The sequence below is a fragment of the Anomaloglossus baeobatrachus genome, chromosome 6, assembly GCF_048569485.1.
Source record: "Anomaloglossus baeobatrachus isolate aAnoBae1 chromosome 6, aAnoBae1.hap1, whole genome shotgun sequence".
In the NCBI taxonomy this organism is placed as follows: domain Eukaryota; kingdom Metazoa; phylum Chordata; class Amphibia; order Anura; family Aromobatidae; genus Anomaloglossus; species Anomaloglossus baeobatrachus.
The window spans coordinates 346,965,612-346,988,378 of record NC_134358.1 but is presented as its reverse complement, the minus strand read 5'-3'; the positions used below and the strand labels follow the sequence as shown (position 1 = coordinate 346,988,378).

Genomic DNA, 22,767 nt, shown 5'->3' with positions numbered 1-22,767 from the left:
CACTATGGATAAATAAGACTGTACAAAGTATAATAAAACAAAAACAAAGGGCGTTTAAAATCTTAAAAGCTGAGAACACAGAAATAGCATTTCATAAGTATAAAGATATCAATAGGAAATGTAAAAAAGAAATCAAGCAAACAAAATTCGCTACTGAAACAAAAATCGCCAATGACATTAAAATAAATCCCAAAATCTTTTATAAATACATTAATGCTAAAAGGAAAACAGTCAGTTATAGAGGACAAACAAAAAACTGAGATATTAAATAGGCATTTCTCATCTGTGTTTACCAAGGAACTGACTGTACCAGAGATCATTCAGCAAGTGAAAAATCAAAGTTCACCCCCCGATATAATTAAACACAAGAAGAAGTACGCCTACGTCTGAGTAAATTAAACATTGACAAATACCCAGGGCCAGATGGCATTCATCCACGGATATCGAGGGAATTGAGCTCCGTAATCAACAGACCGCTGTATCTCATCTTTTTAGACTCACTTGTAACAGGGTTGGTGCCTCAGGATTGGAGGATTGCTGGTGTTGTACCGATATTTAAAAACCATAAGAGGGTAGATCCAGGCACCTACCATCCAGTAAGCCTGACATCAGTAGTATGCAAAGTTTTTGAGGGCATTTTAAGGGATGACATGCAAAAATATATTGCAGAAAATAATATGATAACTGACAAACAGCATGGATTCATGAAAGATAAGTCGTGTCTAACCAACCTGTTGGGGTTCTATACAAAAATATATGTCCACCAGAAAATGGCTGGGCACCACCTATAATCCCAAAGAAAAGCAATGTGCCAAGTACCGAAGAGTACAACATAAACACGAGAAAAGTAAAAGGCACCACGCTTATATAAAATAATTGAATTATACCTGACATGGATCTATGTTGTGCAAAAACATGTAAAGATTTTATTCAAATAAAAAGTGGCAATCAAACACATTTAAAATAATTTAAAATACACATACAAAATTATGATCATCCAAAATAACCCCTGCATGGTTACAGACTAAAAGTCCCTATAGTCACCAATAAAGGTTAAATACCAACATACTGCATACTGCAATACCCCCACAGTAATGAATTATGAGGTTAAAGACGAGGATTGGCACCTGGCGGTGTTATATAAACTGCACTGGTTCTCAAATAAAGGTGCTATGGATATATTAACCAGGGCCACCATTTGGCTGAAAAACCCAACCCTTCAATCTTTCCCTAAGGTGCTGGAGCAGGGCATGCAAGTAGCAAAAAAAAAAAAAAAAAAGTTTATCTCTGGCCCATAGTCTGAGTGAATATGGGTATAGTTACCAGGGACCCATTGAAGGGGTCAGGATGGCACAGAAAAAAGTCTGACGCATTGCGCCAGTCAAGCTGACTTCATCAGGAAACTCCTCATGAAGCCAGCTTGACTGGCGCAACGCGTCGGGCTTTTTGTGTGCCATCTTGACCCCTTCACTGGGTCCCTGGTAACTATACCCATATTCACTCAGGCTATGGGTCAGAGATAAACCTTTTTTTTTTTGTTTCTGCCACTTGCATGCCCTGCTCCAGCATCTTAGGGAAAGATTGGAGGGTTGGGTTTAGCTCACAGTGCATGTCAGACCAAATGAGAATCATGAGGTCAAAGGAACTGCCCAAAGAACTCAGACACAGAATTGTGGCAAGGCACAGATCTGGCCAGGGTTACAAAAGACTTTCTGCAGTACTCAAGGTTCCTAAGAGCACAGTGGCCTCCATAGTCCTTCAATGGAAGAAGTTTGGGACCACCAGAACTCTTCCTAGACCTGGCCGTCCTGCCAAACTGAGCAGTTGTGGTTGAAGAGCCTTGGTGAGAGAGGTAAAGAAGAACCCCAAGATCACTGTGGGTGAGCTACAAAGATGCAGTAGGGAAATAGGAGAAAGTTCCACAAAGTCAACTATCACTGCAGCCCTCCACCAGTCGGGCATTTATGGCAGAGTGGCCAGACTGAAGCCTCTTCTCAGTGCAAGACATATGAAAGCCTGCATAGAGTTTGCAAAAAACACATGAAGGACTCCTAGACTATGAGAAATAAGATTCTCTGGTCTCATTTGATGAAGACAGAACTTTTTGGTGACAATTCTAAGTGGTATGTGTGCAGAAAACCAGGCACTGCTCATCATGTACCCAATACAATCCCAACAGTGAAACGTGGTAGCAGAATCATGCTATGGGGGTGTTTTTCAGCTGCAGGGAGAGGACGACTGGTTGCAATTTAAAATACAGAAATACAGAAATAACCTGGAAGAAAACCTCTTCCAGAGTGCTCTGGATCTCAGACTTGGCCAAAGGATCACCTTCCAACAAGACAATCACCCTAAGCATACAGCTAAATTAACAAAGGAGTGGCTTCACAACAACTCTGTGACCATTCTTGACAGGCCCAACCAGAGCCTTGACCTAAACCCAATTGAACATCTCTGGAGAGACCTGAAAATGTCTGTCCACCAACATTCACCATCCAACCTGACGGAACTGAAGAGGATATGAAAGGAAGAATTATAGAGGATCCCCAAATCCAGGTGTGAAAAACTTGTTGCATCATTCCCAAGAAAACCCATGACTGTACTAGCTCAAAAGAGTGCTTCTATCAATACTGAGCAAAGGGTCTGAATTGCTATGACCATATGATACTTCAGTTTTTATTCTGTAATAAACTTTCTACATTTGTGTTTTTTTCTGTCAAGACTGGGTACATTAATAAGAAAAAATGAACTTTTTTTTAATTTACCAAATGGCTGCAATGAAACAAAAAGTGAAAAATTTAAAGGGGTCTGAATACTTTCCATACCCACTGTATGTAGAGAATCAGCCTGATAATGCCAGTATAGCACTGACTTTAGGTTATAAACTAAAATTCTAATGATTGGTTCCCTTTAATTATCGCAGGCCTCAAACACTTCAAAAGGTATCCTGCATTTATGTCAGAAGATATGCTAGATTCAGCACACAAATGTAAAATATCCCCCCCATTGTCCCACACCCATAAGATCAGGATCTCACATAGAGTTCTGAATGTGGACATGAGATAAGTCTGTAGGTACCTGTAATCTAATTACCACATTGGCACTAGAGATGAGCGAACCGGTCGTGATTCGCTCGAGTTCGGTTCGCCGAACGGACGTCCCGTTCGAGTTCGGTTCGTCGAACCGAACTCGAACCGCATAGGAAACAATGGCAGGCAATCACAAACACATAAAAACTCCTAGAAAACACCCTCAAAGGTGTCCAAAAGGTGACAAACAACTCACAACACAAACACATGGGAAAGTGACAAGAACAAATTCTCATGCGAAAACAAAAGAGCGTAACGAGGAAAAAGAGGACGAGACACAGATATAGGCATGGCACGCCCTTCTAAAATCATGTAAAACACCGCAAGGTGACTCCAAGCGGAGTCTCCCTTTTTTCAAAAAATTGGGCCCCACACACACAGACCCATTCAGTGGCAGCACTTGTGCCCTAGTTGTACACTTCACAGCTAGATTTGCATCAAGCACATTCAAAAATACGCCATTCTTAACTGTCCCCAGGATGACACCGGGGTAGTCTTTGCTGAACCATGACTTGTTCATCTTGGCTCCTTTTAAAAAACACAGCAAGCAAGGGTTACTCCAAGCGGAGTCTCCCTTTTTTCAAAAAATTGGGCCACACAGACACCCCATCAGTGGCAGCACTTGTGCCCTAGTTGCAAACAGGATGTTTTGATTTGCATCAAGCACATTCAAAAATACGCCATTCTTAACCGTCCCCGGGATGACACCATGGTAGGTAGCAAAGTCTTTGCTGAACCATGACTTGTTCATCTTGGCTCCTTTTAAAAAACACAGCAAGCAAGGGTTACTCCAAGCAGAGTCTCCCTTTTTTCCAAAAATTGTGGCCCACACACACCCACCCATTCAGTGGCAGCACTTGTGCCCTAGTTCTACACTTCACAGCTAGATTTGCATCAAGCACTTTCAAAAATACGCCATTCTTAACCGTCCCCAGGATGACACCGGGGTAGGTGGCAAAGTCCTTGCTGAACCATGACTTGTTCATCTTGGCTCCTTTTAAAAAACACAGCAAGCAAGGGTTACTCCAAGCGGAGTCTCCCTTTTTTCAAAAAATTGGGCCACACAGACACCCCATCAGTGGCAGCACTTGTGCCCTAGTTGCAAACAGGATGTTTTGATTTGCATCAAGCACATTCCAAATCCACAAGCATTTACTCTCCCCAGGATGACACAGGGGTAGTAAATTCCTTGTGGATCCATGACTTGTTCATTTTGATGAACGTTAGTCTGTCCACATTGTCACTGGACAGACGCGTGCGCTTATCTGTCAGCACACACCCAGCAGCACTGAAGACACGTTCAGAGACAACGCTGGCAGCTGGACACGACAAAATCTCAAAGGCGTAAGTGGAGAGCTCTGGCCATTTTTCAAGATTTGAAGCCCAAAATGAGCAAGGCTCCATTTGCAAAGTCATGGCATCGATGTTCATTTGGAGATACTCCTGTATCATCCTCTCCAGCCGTTGACTATGTGTTAGACTTGTTGTCTCTGTTGGCCTTGCAAAGGAGGGTCTAAAAAAATTATGAAAAGATTCCATAAAATTACTGTTACCAGCACCAGATACAGTCCTACTGGTACGGGTAGACTGTTGAAGATGACGAGACCGTCCCATGTTTGTCAAGTTACAACTGGGAGATTCACTCCCTGCACCTGCACGGTTGTTTGGTGGAAAAGCCGAGCTAAGATCGAGTAACAGCTTCTTCTGATACTCCTGCATACGTGCGTCCCTTTCTATGGCTGGAATTATGTCACAAAATTTGGACTTGTACCGGGGATCTAATAGTGTGGCAAGCCAGTAGTCATCATCACTTCTAATTTCGACAATACGAGGGTCATGTTGGAGGTAGTGCAGCAAGAAAGCACTCATGTGTCTTGCGCAGCCATGCGGACCAAGTCCACGCTGTGTTTGTGGCATAGAGGGGCTAACCGTTCTTTCTTCCTCTGACATCTCCCCCCAACCTCTTTCAACTGAAATTTGACCAAGGTCTCCCTCATCCGCTGAGTCTTCCATGTCCATGGACAGTTCGTCCTCCATTTCCTCATGTTCTCCTGCACCTTCCTCAACATTTCGCCTGCTACCATGCACCCTTGTTGATCCCTGTCCCCCATGGTCCAATGCCTGCCGCCTAGGTGATGATGAACGTCTGGACCTTGGTGATATTATTGTGTCTTGCGCATATGAATCCTCCTGTAGTTCCTCCCCTTCCTGTTGTCCCACCCCCTGACTCCGAATAGTGTTTAGCGTGTGCTCCAGCATGTAAATGACTGGAATTGTCATGCTGATAATGGCATTGTCAGCGCTAAACATATTCGTCGCCATGTCGAAACTGTGCAGAAGGGTGCATAGGTCCTTGATCTGAGACCACTCCATCAGGGTGATCTGCCCCACCTCTGCATCTCGTTGGCCCAGGCTATACGTCATGACGTATTGCACCAGGGCTCGGCGGTGCTGCCACAGTCGCTGTAACATGTGGAGAGTCGAATTCCAGAGAGTCGCCACATCGCATTTCAGGCGATGAACCGGCAGGCCGAAAGACTTCTGGAGCGATGCAAGTCGCTCAGCTGTGGCGCTTGAACGGCAAAAGTGAGCAGACAGTTTTCGTGCCCTAGTCAGAAGGCCATCTAGGCCGGGAAAGTGTGTTAAAAATTGCTGGACAACAAGGTTCAACACGTGAGCCATACAAGGTACGTGTGTCACCTTGCCCAGGCGAAGGGCCGCACCCAGGTTTGCAGCATTGTCGCACACGGCCTTACCAGGCTGCAGGTTGAGTGGAGACAACCATTTATTAAACTCAGTCTCCAGAGCTCCCCACAACTCCTCAGCTGTGTGACTCTTATTCCCAAGACATGTCAAGCTAAAGACCGCCTGATGACGTTGCGCTCTGCTGCCAGCATAGTAATGAGGGGTGCGTGATTCCTTCTGCGCAGTGAGAACGCTGGTGGCCTGACCAGGCAGTCTTGGGGCGGAGGTGGAGGACACAGATGAGGTGGAGGAGGCAGAAGCAGTGGCGGAACTTGGACAGACAGAGGATTGACACACAAGTCGTGGGGACGGCAAGACTTGTGCAGCAGACCCTTCACCATCTATCACCATAGTTACCCAGTGCCCAGTCAGCGACATGTAACGTCCCTGTCCATGCTTACTGGTCCAAGTATCGGTGGTAAAATGCACCCGTTCACACACAGAGTTTCTCAAGGAAGCGGTGATGTTGTGTGCGACATGCTGGTGTAGCGCGGGCACACCTTTCTTAGAGAAGTAGTGGCGACTGGGCATCTGGTACTGGGGCACAGCGACAGACATAAGGTCTCTAAAATCCTGTGTGTCCACCAGGCGGAAAGGCAGCATTTCGGTAGCCAAGAGCTTACAGAGGGATAAAGTCAACCTCTTAGCTTTGTCATGGGTCACAGGAAATGGCCTTTTATTTGTCCACATCTGAGGGACAGAGATCTGGCTGCTGTGTGTAGACGGTGTTGAGTAGGGTGTCCCTGGAAAAATGCAGGTTTGTGAGGAAAGTGCAGTCGGAGACATGATGTTGCCTTCATCCAACATTGGTGCTATCGATGTCTGAGAGAGCTGTACACACGCACTTGTTTCCCCTTCCAAACCAACTGACGACCTACCAAGCAAACTGCCTGTTGCGGTTACAGTGGTGGAAGTTGTGCGTGGAAAACCAGGTGTGACAGCTGTCCCCACAGTACTAGAAGATGAAGAGCGCGCGGATGCACTGGAAGGGGCAGGCCGTGGATGGTTCGCTCCGCTAGGCCGCATTGCAGCACGGTGAGCTTCCCACTGGGACATATGATATTTATTCATGTGACGATTCATGGAAGAAGTTGTCAAACTGCTGAGGTTTTGCCCTCTACTAACAGAATCACGACAAATTTTACACATCACATAATTTGGGCCATCTTTTTCTATGTCAAAAAAGGACCAGGCTAGGCAAGGCTTAGAGGGCATGCGACCTGCTGAGCCCCCCCGACTAGTGCTCAGAGGCAGAGTGGTGGCTGATGATGCAGTTGTAGACGTGCTACCAGTGCTCCGACTCTGTCCAGGAAGTCGCAAGGTAACTTCGTCATCAGTTGCATCCTCCTCCACCGTCTCTGTTGACCTCCTCGAGTGCCTGACTGTGGGTTGACAGTAGGTGGGATCTAGAACTTCCTCATCAATTGTTGTTTTTGCACTTCCCTCACCCTCAGACCGAGCCTTTTCTTGCCCTGACCGAATATTTAAGTTGTCATCCCAATCTGGTATCTGCGTCTCATCGTCATCAGTATGTTCCTCATTGTCCCACAGGTGTTACAGTTTGTGACAAAGGGTCAACATTATGCTCAGAAACTTGGTCCTCACGGCCTGAATCAGAGTCACAAAGGTTCTGGGCATCACTGCAGACCATTTCCTGGTCTGTACTCACTGTAGCTTGGGAGCAGACCTCTGATTCCCAGGCTATAGTGTGAATGAACAGCTCTGCAGACTCAGCCATCTCAGTTCCGCCATACTGTGCAGGGCTGATGGAGACTTCAGAGCTGGGAGAAAGCAAGTTTGATTGGGAAGACAACTCAGAGGACTGGTGTTTTTTGGATGCGGTAGTTGAGGTGGTGGAGAGGGCACTTGTTGGACCACTTGAGATCCATTCAAGCATTTTCCTTTTTTGGCCATCATCTACCTTTGTTCCTGTTGTTCGTGTCCGTAAAAAGGGAGCACATTGGATTGTCCACGGTAAGTAGTAGACATCTTACTTTTGCTGGTAGATGGTCTATCTTCAGCAGATGTTAATGGAGCTTTGCCACCTTCCCCATGGACAAACCCTTTTTTTCCTTTTCCAACACGCCTCTTCCCCTTTCCACCAGCATCTGTCATTTTGCCACTCATGTTGATTGCGACATGATTGTGCACTTAAAATGTGGTAGTAAAAATTGAGAGGTGGTGTAGATTGCAGCAGTGGTCTAGCTTTATTAACAGCAGAATAATAAAGAATAATTATCCCTGACAATGCAACTACGGCCCTTAAACTGGCAGCATAAATTGCTAGTATAATGGCTTAGTAACAATGAATTGGAGTGTGCAATGCAGGCAGACGTGCTGCAAATATCTTTGCACTAGTGGGACTATACAGAAGTCCAATAGCCATGTTTAGGATGCCACTAAGTTCATTCAGTGTTTGCTAGTATAATGGCTTAGTAACAATGAGTTGGAGTGTGCAATGCAGGCAGACGTGCTGCAAATATCTTTGCACTAGTGGGACTATACAGAAGTCCAATAGCCACGTTTAGGATGCCACTAAGTTCACTCAGTGTTTGCTACTATAATGGCTTAGTAACAATGAGTTGGAGTGTGCAATGCAGGCAGACGTGCTGCAAATATCTTTGCACTAGTGGGACTATACAGAAGTCCAATAGCCACGTTTAGGATGCCACTAAGTTCACTCAGTGTTTGCTACTATAATGGCTTAGTAACAATGAGTTGGAGTGTGCAATGCAGGCAGACGTGCTGCAAATATCTTTGCACTAGTGGGACAATACAGAAGTCCAACAGCCACGTTTAGGATGCCACTAAGTTCACTCAGTGTTTGCTACTATAATGGCTTAGTAACAATGAGTTGGAGTGTGCAATGCAGGCAGACGTGCTGCAAATATCTTTGCACTAGTGGGACTATATAGAAGTCCAATAGCCACGTTTAGGATGCCACTAAGTTCACTCAGTGTTTGCTAGTATAATGGCTTAGTAACAATGAGCTAGTATAATGGCTTAGTAACAATGAGTTGGAGTGTGCAATGCAGGCAGACGTGCTGCAAATATCTTTGCACTAGTGGGACTATACAGAAGTCCAATAGCCACGTTTAATGTTCACTCAGTGTTTGCTAGTATAATGGCTTAGTAACAATGAGTTTGAGTGTGCAATGTAGGCAGACGTGCTGCAAATATCTTTGCACTAGTGGGACTATACAGAAGTCCAATAGCCACGTTTAGGATGCCACTAAGTTCACTCAGTGTTTGCTAGTATAATGGCTTAGTAACAATGAGTTGGAGTGTGCAAAGGGCAGGAGGGTACAGTGCCAGGGTTGTGGGTCTCTGGGTAGAGGAAAGGAAGCCTGCCTTTCTTTCCCTCCTAATGGGGAAATGCAGCGAGGAAATCCCTGACCTTAGCTACACAGACGCTGTCATCTTGTATAGCTGTTAAACTCTGTTTTCACGGACCTGTCACCTATGGCTCTGACCCTGCCGGTATGAGCCCTTAAAAGGACTGATAGAAAGTGCTATCCCTATGCTGTACAGCGCTGTGTATGGAGCGTACACAGCAGTATCGGCGATAGGAGCTGCGCCAGTGATGTCTGACACCAAGGACGCAGAAGGCAGATAATGGCGTGCTGGAGGAAAATGTCCTGTTTTATAATGCAGGGACATGTGACATGGACATCCTATCACACATGCCGTTGCTTCTCTGGCTAAAAGTCCACTTAGCTGTGTGTGTGTGTCTGGGATTGGCTGACATGCTGGCCCGCCCCACTACACGCGCGCGCTTAGGGAAGGAAGACAAGGGAAAAATAAAAAGGTGATCACCATTATACATACAGCAGTGATCTGAATGCGCTGTTCCCGCACACTATACACTGAAATGTCATAATAGTGTGAGTCACAGAGTGACTTACACTATTACAGCGGAAAGCCAGCTAGGAATTAGCTGTTTTTTTTGCTGCTAGAACCGTTCTCGAACGTATCTAGCACTATCGAGCTTTAGCAAAAAGCTCGAGTTCTAGTTCGATCTAGAACATCCCCCAAAATCACTCGAGCCGCGAACTGGAGAACCACGAACCGCGCTCAACTCTAATTGGCACCAAAAAGTTCTCAACACTCTGCCCCTGCAAGCACAGATGGAGGGGGCATGTCAAGCCTGTTTAACTATAGGCCACTGAATATTCATCCACGAATATTGGCATTCATCCACGAATATAGAGGGAATTGAGCTCCATAATCGACAGACCACTGTATCTAATCTTTTTAGACTCGCTTGTAACAGGGTTGGTGCCTCAGGATTGGAGGATTGCTGATGTGGTACCGATATTTAAGAAAGGTAAGAGGGTAGATCCAGGTAATTACCGTCCAGTAAGCCTGACATCAGTAGTATGCAAAGTTTTTGAGGGCATTTTAAGGGATGACATGCAAAAATATATTACAGAAAATAATATAATAACTGACAAATAGCATGGATTCATGAAAGATGTCGTGTCTAACCAACCTGTTGGGGTTCTGAGGGAGTAAGTGCAAATCTGGATATTGGTAATGCAGCTGATGTGATTTATTTGGATTTTGCAAAGGCATTTGATACTGTACCACATAATAGCCTTATACTAAAGCTCCAGAAGCAAGGACTAGGGGAAACTATATGCTACTGGGTAAGGAATTGGCTAAAAGCTAGGAAACAAAGAGTAGTCATAAATGGTACATTCTCTAAATGGGCTATAGTCAGCAGTGGGGTGCCGCAGGGATCTGAGCTAAGACCAATTCTTTTTAATCTCTTTATTAATGACCTTGTGGATGAGATTGATAGTAAAGTGTCAGTCTTTGCTGATGACAACAAACTATGTAGGATATTAAAAATTGACCTTGATAGTACAATATGACAAAAAGATCTGGATAAGATGTCAGAATATGCAGATACTTGGCAAACGAGATTTAATGTTGATAAGTGGTTGTAAAGCTGCGCATACATTAAATGGATGTAAACTTGGGACTACAGAACAGGAGAAGGACTTTGGTATTTTATTACAAATAAGAGAAGCAGCAGTACACAATGTCAAGCAGCAGCTGCTAAAGCAAACAATATTTTAGAGTCTATAAAAAGAGATTACCGTATTTTTCGGACCATAAGACGCACTTTTTTTCCCCCAAATGTTGGGGGAAAGTTGGGGGTGCGTCTTATGGTCTGACTATAGGGCTGCGGCTGGGAATGAGGGTGCTGCGGGTCATCGGGGGCACGAGCAGGCAGCAGCAGCGCCTGCCGTGACCACGTGGGCCCGCTCATTACATATGCACGCCCATCCTCCCGCCCATCTCTCAGCGCTGAAGCCGGCACTGACAGGTGGGCGGGAGGACGAGCGGGGACGCGCGCATAGCAAAGAGCCGGCCGCATGATCACCCCTGGCAATTACAGCCTGGAGTGATCATGTGCGGCTGTATTCACTGCTCCCCGCGCGTCATTATCAGCGCGGGGTGCAGTGAATCAGTACACTCACCCGTCCCCGTGTGTGGAGCCGCCCCCCTGCTGCACGCGATGTCTTCCTGGCTGTGCCGGTCAGCTGATCTGTGCTGAGCTGGTCAGCTGATCGGCACAGACAGGAAGACATCGCGAAGCAGCAGGGGAACGGCTCCACACACACAGATCAGCGGCGCAGAGAGGAAGATGATCGGTGCTGGAGGGAGTGAGGAAAAGGTGAGTATAAACGTTTGTTTTTTTCTCTGTGCTATAGGATACAGGCCATATACCAGGATGGTATATGAGCACGATGGGGGCATATAGCAGGATGGGAGTATATGAGCAGGCAGGATGGGGGGGTATGTGAACAGGCTGGATGGGGGGGTATGTGAAAAGGCTGGATGGGGGGGGGTATGTGAACAGGCTGGATGGGGGTATGTGAACAGGCTGGATGGGGGGTATGTGAACAGCCTGGATGGGGGGTATGTGAACAGGCTGGATGGGGGGTATGTGCACAGGCTGGATGGGGGGTATGTGAACAGGCTGGATGGGGGGGTATGTGAACAGGCTGGATGGGGGGTATGTGCACAGGCTGGATGGGGGGTATGTGAACAGGCTGGATGGGGGGTATGTGAACAGGCTGGATGGGGGGTATGTGCACAGGCTGGATGGGGGGTATGTGAACAGGCTGGATGGGGGGTATGGGAACAGGCTGGATGGGGGGTATGTGAACAGGCTGGATGGGGGGTATGTGAACAGGCTGGATGGGGGGTATGTGAACAGGCTGGATGGGGGGTATGTGCACAGGCTGGATGGGGGGTATGTGAACAGGCTGGATGGGGGGTATGGGAACAGGCTGGATGGGGGGTATGGGAACAGGCTGGATGGGGGGTATGTGAACAGGCTGGATGGGGGGTATGTGAACAGGCTGGATGGGGGGTATGTGAACAGGCTGGATGGGGGGTATGTGAACAGGCTGGATGGGGGGGGTATGTGAACAGGCTGGATGGGGGTTTATAGCAGGATCATATACAAGGCAGGAGGATCATTACCAGGATGGGGTACCTTAGTAGAGAATTTGGGGACATTACCCCCATAACAGTGTCAGCAGCAGATCCTCGCCCCATAGCAGTGTGTCATGACCACATTTTTTGCTTAAAGTTTTATTTTCCCATTTTCCTCCTCTAAAACCAGGGTGCGTCTTATAGTCCGGTGCGTCTTATAGTCCGAAAAATACGGTAGATCCTCTGATCCCAACATATTGTTAGCCTCTATAAATCACTAGTAAGGCCACATCGGGAATATGGGATCCAGTTTTGGGCACCACATTTTTAAAAAGGACATTCAAAAGTTAGAGTCAGTTCAAAGGTGGCTAACTAGACTACTACAAGGAATGGAAGGACTTCAATATGATGGGAGAATGAAAAAGTTAGATATGTTTAGCTTAGAAAAAAAGACGTCTCAGTGGAGATCTCATTTATACAGTTAGGTCCAGAAATATTTGGACAGTGACACAAGTTTTGTTATTTTAGCTGTTTACAAAAACATGTTCAGAAATACAATTATATATATAATATGGGCTGAAAGTGCACACTCCCAGCTGCAATATGAGAGTTTTCACATCCAAATCGGAGAAAGGGTTTAGGAATCATAGCTCTGTAATGCATAGCCTCCTCTTTTTCAAGGGACCAAAAGCAATTGGACAAGGGACTCTAAGGGCTGCAATTAACTCTGAAGGCGTCTCCCTCGTTAACCTGTAATAAATGAAGTAGTTAAAAGGTCTGGGGTTGATTACAGGTGTGTGGTTTTGCATTTGGAAGCTGTTGCTGTGACCAGACAAAATGCAGTCTAAGGAACTCTCAATTGAGGTGAAGCAGAACATCCTGAGGCTGAAAAAAAAGAAAAAATCCATCAGAGAGATAGCAGACATGCTTGGAGTAGCAAAATCAACAGTCGGGTACATTCTGAGAAAAAAGGAATTGACTGGTGAGCTTGGGAACTCAAAAAGGCCTGGGCGTCCACGGATGACAACAGTGGTGGATGATCGCCGCATACTTTCTTTGGTGAAGAAGAACCCGTTCACAACATCAACTGAAGTCCAGAACACTCTCAGTGAAGTAGGTGTATCTGTCTCTAAGTCAACAGTAAAGAGAAGACTCCATGAAAGTAAATACAAAGGGTTCACATCTAGATGCAAACCATTCATCAATTCCAAAAATAGATAGGCCAGAGTTAAATTTGCTGAAAAACACCTCATGAAGCCAGCTCAGTTCTGGAAAAGTATTCTATGGACAGATGAGAAAAAGATCAACCTGTACCAGAATGATGGGAAGAAAAAAGTTTGGAGAACAAAGGGAACGGCACATGATCCAAGGCACACCACATCCTCTGTAAAACATGGTGGAGGCAACGTGATGGTATGGGCATGCATGGCTTTCAATGGCACTGGGTCACTTGTGTTATTGATGACATAACAGCAGACAAGAGTAGCTGGATGAATTCTGAAGTGTACCGGGATATACTTTCAGCCCAGATTCAGCCAAATGCCGCAAAGTTGATCGGACGGCGCTTCATAGTACAGATGGACAATGACCCCAAGCATACAGCCAAAGCTACCCAGGAGTTCATGAGTGCAAAAAAGTGGAACATTCTGCAATGGCCAAGTCAATCACCAGATCTTAACCCAATTGAGCATGCATTTCACTTGCTCAAATCCAGACTTAAGACGGAAAGACCCACAAACAAGCAAGACCTGAAGGCTGCGGCTGTAAAGGCCTGTCAAAGCATTAAGAAGGAGGAAACCCAGCGTTTGGTGATGTCCATGGGTTCCAGACTTAAGGCAGTGATTGCAACAAAACATTGAAAATAAAAATATTTTGTTTGGGTTTGGTTTATTTGTCCAATTACTTTTGACCTCCTAAAATGTGGAGTGTTTGTAAAGAAATGTGTACAATTCCTCCAATTTCTATCAGATATTTTTGTTCAAACCTTCAAATTAAACGTTACAATCTGCACTTGAATTCTGTTGTAGAGGTTTCATTTCAAATCCAATGTGGTGGCATGCAGAGCCCAACTCGCGAAAATTGTGTCACTGTCCAAATATTTCTGGACCTAACTGTATGTATAAATACATGTGTGGTCAATATAAAGGACTGGCACATGACTTATTTCTTTCAAAGACAATACTAAGGACAAGGCATACACTTTGAGTGGAAGAAAAGCGATTCAAGCAGCTAAATAGGAAAGGGTTCTTTACAGTTGGAGCAGTCAGACTGTGGAATGCCCTACCACAAGAGTTAGTAATGACAGATACTATAACAGCTTTTAAAAAAGGGATGGATGATTTCCTCAGTACACACAACATTTTCGGTTATAAGTGACTTAGTGACAAAATGTAGAATTGGTGGAGGAAGGTTGAACTAGATGGAACAAGGTCTTTTTTTCAACCTACAGTCATATGAAAACGTTTGGGCACCCCTATTAATGTTAACCTTTTTTCTTTATAACAATTTGGGTTTTTGCAACAGCTATTTCAGTTTCATATATCTAATAACTGATGGACTCAGTAATATTTCTGGATTGAAATGAGGTTTATTGTACTAACAGAAAATGTGCAATCCGCATTTAAACAAAATTTGACTGGTGCAAAAGTATGGGCACGCTAATCAATTTCTTGATTTGAACATTCCTAACTACTTTTTACTGACTTACTAAAGCACTAAATTGGTTTTGTAACCTCATTGAGCTTTGAACTTCATAGGCAGGTGTATCCAATCATGAAAAAAGGTATTTAAGGTGGCCACTTGCAAGTTGTTCTCCTATTTGAATCTCCTATGAAGAGTGGCATCATGGGCTCCTCAAAACAACTCTCAAATGATCTGAAAACAAAGATTGTGCTAAAGGGGGGTGATTTCAACTTTCAGGGTTTTTTTTATTTTATTTTTTTTTAATTAATCAAAACTTTTTCTTTTTTATTTTCCTAGTCCCCAAAGGGATTAGCAGTCTGATCACTTGTTCATTTCTTTTGATCACAGTAACCTGCAGTACTCTGCTGCTAGTTACAGGACCGGAGTCATGTGAGCTACAGGAGTCATTACAAGACCCTCTGCTCCCATGACAACCATTGGATCCCATGTGATCACTGTGATGACACATATTTGCTAAACTATTGTTTCTGCTAGACCCCTCTAGAGTGTCCATTGTAATGTAGTTGTGTATTGCTAATCTAATGTAAATTACCTCAGTGGCTATTGTCAGTTTGTGGATTGCAGACTACATGTAAATATCCTCAGTCCTTCTGTCCACATCATTTAAATGAACATTATCCATGCAGCTTGAAATTCATCCAATAAGAGAAGCAACCTTGTACAACCAATCCGATAAGGGCACAATATATCCTAAGGGAAGGAGCGGGCTATGAAAGGGGACTTCATAAAGTCACCAGTTGTTGATGGATGTTGCATGATCCAGTCTAAGCCCTTAGGAGCTGGCTAGGGGATCAGAACCAGGATGCCTTGTGGACTCGGTCTAGGGACTTTGGCTCCGACTAGAGGATCACTTGGCTACATGGCTTCAATCTAGGGGCTCAGATTCCGATTGGAGACCATATCCACAGTCTACGGATTTCGACTCCGGCTGCCAGGATTATATCATATCATCATACTAGAGACTACTTAAGGAAGAAACCCAGGTTGGGACAATTTGGTGACCTGGCTACAGACTTTGCAGACCTCAGTCAGCTTCCTAAATCTGGCGTTATTCCATTCTCGGTGGGTGCCCGCCGAAAGCGGGGTGCTGCTGGATTGGAGTAAGTAGCCCCGGAAGCTCTGAGGCACCGACATTCTAATCCCTGGTGAGCCAGCGGAAGGGTGAGAAACTGTTGCGATTACATTTTGTGGTTTTGCTGGTTATGCTCTATGCGCCGTTAATTGTTTGGGGATCCAATAAAGTCTTAATATTGTGATTACCTCACCCTGTGTTGTCTGAGTAGTGTTCCGCCCACGGTTAAGGAGGTCGGCGTTCAGATGGGATGAGCCCTGAGCCATGCTGTCTTTCTAAAGGCGGCCGGGCCAGCGGACGAGAGCACCATCTGACCCCCGTGTCTCCAAAATCACATCATGTGACTTCTGGTGGCGGCCTGTGAGTACGTGATTTCTGTGATCGCTGTTAAAATGGCGTTATCACACCTTGACAGCGCCATTTAAGGGGGTAGCAGGTAATGGTAGCTAGAGATTCCACTTGTTCCTGTGAAGCACACATGTGAGCTGTACAATTCAGCTGACATGTGCATGGATCCCCGCCTGCAGCAGCATTAACACTATGACCGCAGGGATGTAATATAACTGCCCGCGGTCGTTAAGGGGCTAATAACCCCTTTATCTTCATAGAGAAAGCCAGTGACTGGATTATTGGGTGGACAATCGTGTATGTATGACATGGGTGGGAATTCATAGAATATTGTGGGTGTTGTGTTATAAAGGTATTATGCTTTTTATGTGGTATCGAGTAGCAATTTATATATCCTATAGACTTTTGGACGTGTTTAATAAATATTGTTTACTAGTACACAGTTTTGTCTCACTTAGTTGCTGTAATATTATATATATATATATATATATATATATATATATATTTTTTTTTTTTCAAAAAAAATCAGAAGGCAGCACTTCATTTTTCTTCAGGTTTGTCTTTCTTTAATGGCCCATAATACAGGACGTTTCGGTCCTGGAGGAGGGGGAGACAGGACAAAAGTGCGTTTAAAAAAAGAATTGAAATGCATACAGAAATTACAGACACTTAAACCAGGTGGCCTTAATGTAGACTTTAAATAGAGTGGGATCCTATAAACTGTGATATCTATACCCTTATCTGAAAATGGAAAAATGGAAAAGCAATATTGTGTCAAATCTAAATAGTATGATCTATTTTTTATTGACAAATTTTTATTGATGGTGTTTTTTCTGGTTTTTACAGTTATGGATAATGGAAGGAACACCCACCGCAGCAGTATGGAATGTGTGTATAATCAAATTGTAGTAGGAGAGAAAAGGCGCAATAGGGTCTTACCCGATTTACAGGGCAGAGGGAAAAAGGGTTAAAACACACTCACCTGGCTGGGTTGTGCCAGTCACAACCCCTTAGAGAACGTGGATGAGTGCTTTGGTGGTTCAGCAGCGGCCCCGTGTCTGAGCAAAGGATATCAAAGGTAGACTGGAGGAAAAACGGGTTTAAAAACCGTGCTAGGAAACCACGAGCAAGGATGTAAATGAATATTTTTCTTTTATTTAGATAATTCCAACGCGTTTCGGAGACCCATCTGTCTCCTTCCTCAGGGAAAAAGAATCTGGAAAAAGGGATTCTTTTTCCCTGAGGAAGGAGACAGATGGGTCTCCGAAACGCGTTGGAATTATCTAAATAAAAGAAAAATATTCATTTAGATCCTTGCTCGTGGTTTCCTAGCGCGGTTTTTAAACCCGTTTTTCCTCCAGTCTACCTTTGATATCCTTTGTATAATCAAATAACACATTGAAATCATTTAATGAATCAGCATATGTCACAATAAAAGAAATATGTTAATAAAATCTCCAACAAATTGCATTATCATACTGTATGGATATATACAGGAGGATATATGAAGGACACTAGTAGGTTCTATCCATGTTAGCTATATGGATAGAGGTCGGGGTGTGGCATCTTAAAAAGACCATATCACGCTGTATCTTACCTATATTGCATATCTGAGACTCTTATATCAGAGAGTAACAGATGTGCATAAACTGACATGGGAACCAAATGAAGTCTGAACAACTCCTGTAGTACAGTTAAATTTAGTCAAAACATGAGGATGGCAGGTTGCCCACAAGCAAGATGGCGCTGGCTCCTATGACAAAGTGGTCACGTGACCACAGAACAATAAAGAGTGGTCATGTTTCCGGAAACAGGAAAAGCAATGCAGTATTATACACTGAGACACACAAGGTCAGGAAATGAAGGGTGCAAACAGAGGAGACATAAGGATGTAAAGTGCATGCCGAACTGCAAGCGGTGGGTGGGCCGATCTGTGAAAGCAGATGATGGAGACGTAATTAAAGAAATGTGATTATGTAAACTGGAATGTCTTTATATACCCGTTATTGACATGTGACATGTGCTGCCTTCTGATTTTTTAAATATACTGAATGGATGGTAGGGTGCTGTTTGTGAAGGATTTTTGCACCCGATTATATTCTCTCGGTGCTGGTCTCAAATATATATATATTTGAGACCAGCACCGAGAGAATATAATCGGGTGAAAAAATCCTTCACAAACAGCACCCTACCATCCATTCAGTATATTTAAAAAATCAGAAGGCAGCACATGTCATGTATATATATATATATATATATATATATGACATGTATATATATATATATATATATATATATATATATATATATGTCATATATATATATATATATATATATATATATATATATATATATATTTAATTAATAATCATTTTATTCATTTAAATAGCGCTATTAATTCCACAGCGCTTTACATACATTGGCAATACTGTCCCCATTGAGGCTCACAATCTAGACTACCTATCTGTAGGTCTTTGGAGTGTGGGAGGAAACCGGAGTACCCGGAGGAAACCCACGCAAACACGGGAAGAACATACAAACTCCTTGGAGATAGTGTCCTTGGTGGGATTTGAACCCAGGACCCCAGCGCTGCAAGACTGCAGTGCTAATCACTATAGGATGGAATAAATTGCGTTAAATATTTAGATCTTGTATGTTACATCATAAATTAATTATTGCTGGTCCAATCTGATAATATCAGGAGTTGGCCCACATTACATTAAGTAGCCAACTTATTGTCGATAATTAATATGGGCGCTAACCCTGTAACACTAATACATGCATTTAAATTCTATGTTGTAAAGTTGACAATGCATTATTAATTCGGAACTATTTCTCATAATATTTCTCGTAATGCTCTCACAACTTTCTAACTGCCACAATCTCTATCGATCCCGTCATCTGGGGGGTTAATCAGCCAGGGGCATTGTGATCACTGGCCCTGACTATTACCATAGTAGCTCGGCTGTAAGCTATGCTGAGCTCCTGGTGAGGATTGTGTGGGGAGATGCTGCTGCTTCAGCACCTACCGCCATTGACATGCCATGGTTTGTTAGATTGATTAACCCCTTCAGCCCCAGAGCGTTTTCCGTTTTTTTTTTGCTCCCCTTTTTCTGAGAGCCGTAACTTTATTATTATTCTGTCAATCTTGCCATATGAGGGCTTGTTTTTTGCGGGACGAGTTGTACTTTTAAATGAAACCATAAGTTTTACCATATATTGTACTGGAAAACAGCAAAAAAATTCCAAGTGTGGAAAAACTGCAAAAAAAAGTGTTATCGCACAATAGTTTTTTGGATATTTTTTTCACCGTGTTCACTATATGGTAAAACTGACGTGTCACTGTGATGCCTGAGGTCGGTGCGAGTTTGTAGACACCAAACATGTGTAGGTTTACTTGTATCTAAAGGGTTAAGAAAATTACAAAAGTTGTCTAATAAAAGTGGCGCACGTTTTGCGCCATTTTCCAAAACCCGTAGCTTTTTCATTTTTCGGGATCTATGGCTCAGTGACGGCTTATTTTTGCGTCTTGAGCTGTCGTTTCTAATGGTACTATTTTTGCGCAGATGCTACGCTTTGATCGCCTGTTATTGCATTTTGCGCAAAACTTGCGGCAACCAAAAATCGTAACTTTGGAGATTGGAATTTTTTTACCGCTACGCCGTTTAGTGATGAGATTAATTGATTTTATATTTGATAGAGCGGGCATTTCTGAACACGGCGATACCAAATATGTGTATATTTTTTATTTTTTTAACCCTTTAATTTTCAATGGGGCGAAAGGGGGGTGATTTGAACTTTTAGTTTTTTAGTTTTATTTTTTAAAACTTTTTTTTACTTTTTTTTTTATTTTACTAGTCCCCCTAGTGGGCTATAGCGATCAGCAATCCGATCGCTCTGCCCTATCTGCATATCTCAGCTACAGAGCTAAGAGAGGAAGTGACTCATGTTAGCTACAGGCGTCATCACATGACCCTGTGCTACCATGGCAACCACCGAAAGTAACGTGATCACGCAGTGGGGGCGGCGGTAAGTAAATTTAATGGCTGCGCGAATATACATCTCGCTGCCAGACTTTGGCAGCGAGATGTAAGGGGTTAAATGTTGCGAGTGGAAGCGATTCCACTCGTAACATGCAGGCACACATGTCAGCTGTTGAAAACAGCTGATATGTGCGCGGATCGCTGCCCCCTGCCCACAGCAGGGGGCAGGGATTAACCTCACACGCTCCATGACGGATAGATCAGTCATTGGTCGTGAAGGGGTTAATTACTCCGATAGGAGAGTGAGTACCGCTGTAATTGGTTCCTACACTGCTAGCAGGACTGGTCGGCTGCCGATGCTACTATCTGCATGGATCTGTCATTGTGTGTTTATACACCGTAACAGTTCAAGTTCATGACATGTGTAATCTGTCATAATGTGAGAATAGACGCCTGCCTATAATGGGTTATACTGGTCATTTGTCTTTAAGACATTAATATAGTAATTTCAGTCGCATATAAAAACAATTTAGGTTGACATCATACGTAACATTAACATGCAAATTACTTACCGGGCATGGAATATACCAATAAGCTTGGAAATAAGCTTAGGTGAAAATCTTTCAGAAATGCAGAATTGACTCAAGCATTCCACCAAATTAGATGTTATCAATGGAATAAAATATAGCAACTGCACCAATTTAAACTGCGAATCTTCAGGCAGATGTTGAAAAAAACCATCTTTGGAATCTAAACAAACAGAAAAATACCACAATAGAAGGTAAGGTTGTGAACTCAATCAATAATTACAGGTCAAATGTAGACCAATGTTAATCCATAGGAAGAGGAGAAAATGTATTAGGATGCAAAAGACATTCTTCTTTATTTTGGGGATTTAATTCCAATGTTAAAAAAAGCAAATCAACATAATTTCATAGATAAGTGACATCTCTACTAAACTAGTAACAATACGGTGTAGTAAACTTGAGAAAGGCCTACTATATACTCTGAATTCAACAAGACGAGTACCAATCTAACTGGTCTTACAGGCAAGAATCTCTTTCTACTTTAGTAAAGAAACAATGGATATTAATAGGAAATAGAAAAACTGTTATTGACCACCTGGATATTTTTATATATGAGGAAGGGACATGTGTTACTCTGTTACATTGATGAATGCTCAGATGATCCTTAAGTTAACACAAAAATTGATTCACATAGGGCTCTGCACCGCACACACACAAAGGGCTCTGCACTGCACACATATGGCTCTGCACCGCACACACACATAGGGCTCTGCACACCACACACACATAGGGCTCTGCACCACACAAACACAGTGCTCTGTACAGACCCCCCCCCCCACTATCGTTCTGCACCGACCCCCCCTACCCCCATAGGGAACAAATGTAGGGGATACATACTCACCTGTCCTCGGTCCCCGACGCTCCTGCACGTTCGTCCACTGTCTGTGCTCTGGCCCTATCAGCACAGTAGTGACATCACCTCTGTCCTGAACTGTCAGACACAGACTGCACGGGCAGTAATGAGAAGCAATGCTCCCTCTTATCAGCGCTTTCAAATGTATAGGCATCTGTGATGCCGGTACATTTGAATGTGCGATCCTGAGCAGGGGGCCCGGTGCTGGCGGTGACACCGTGTGCAGCTGCCGCCAGGCCCCTCCCCCAGGACACGGACCCACAGCAGTACAGGGGGAGGTTGTGGGCAGAGTACAGGGTGCGGGGGAATGTGTGGGAAGGTGCAGGGAAGGTGGGCGTGGACAACACGCACTGTACCAGCCCAACAGGGCGGCAACATGCTGTTCCCAGATTTGCATGTCAACATAGTCCTGCCCATGTTGACATGAAATGACCGGAAGCAGCAAAATCGCAGCAGGAGCGGTCACATGACCACTCTGAGCTGGGGGAGAGGGGCTGACAGCGGGGCAGGTAAGTGGTCTCTAGCTACTTAACTGCCCCAATGTATCCCAATAGGGTAATAATAAAAAAAGCAAATTAAGCCGGATAACCCCTTTAATGCTCCAAAAACTGTTCGTCCCAAAACAGCCTGTACAGAAAAGAAGAAACAACTTGTTGCTAAAACATTTGTTCAGAGTCCAAAAAAGTCCACCAGTAGAGTCTCTTTAGAATTGGGAATTTCACAAGCTTCTATCATGCGAATTCAGAAATCTATTGGGTGGAAAGCTTATCGTCCACGTCTAATTCATGGTTTATTGGAGGATGATCCTGACAGGCGGCTGAAATTTAGAGAGACTATGCTTAACGAAATTGAAGAAAATCCAGTAATTTTAGATAACATTATGTGGAGTAATGAAGCTTCTTTCAAATTATCCAGCCATATTAACAGACATAAT

General features: G+C 43.9%; 1 protein-coding gene across 4 annotated transcripts in view; it reads right to left on the bottom strand.

Moving 5' to 3' along the window:
• Positions 1-22,767, bottom strand: part of TEX10 (testis expressed 10) — a 1,039,320-nt gene that overhangs the window by 390,493 nt on the left and 626,060 nt on the right. For all 4 annotated transcript variants that reach the window (XM_075314987.1, XM_075314985.1, XM_075314986.1 and 1 more), the window contains one exon: positions 20,966-21,143. In XM_075314987.1, the coding sequence (XP_075171102.1) occupies positions 20,966-21,143 (178 nt within the window). The remainder of the gene's footprint in view (positions 1-20,965; positions 21,144-22,767) is intronic.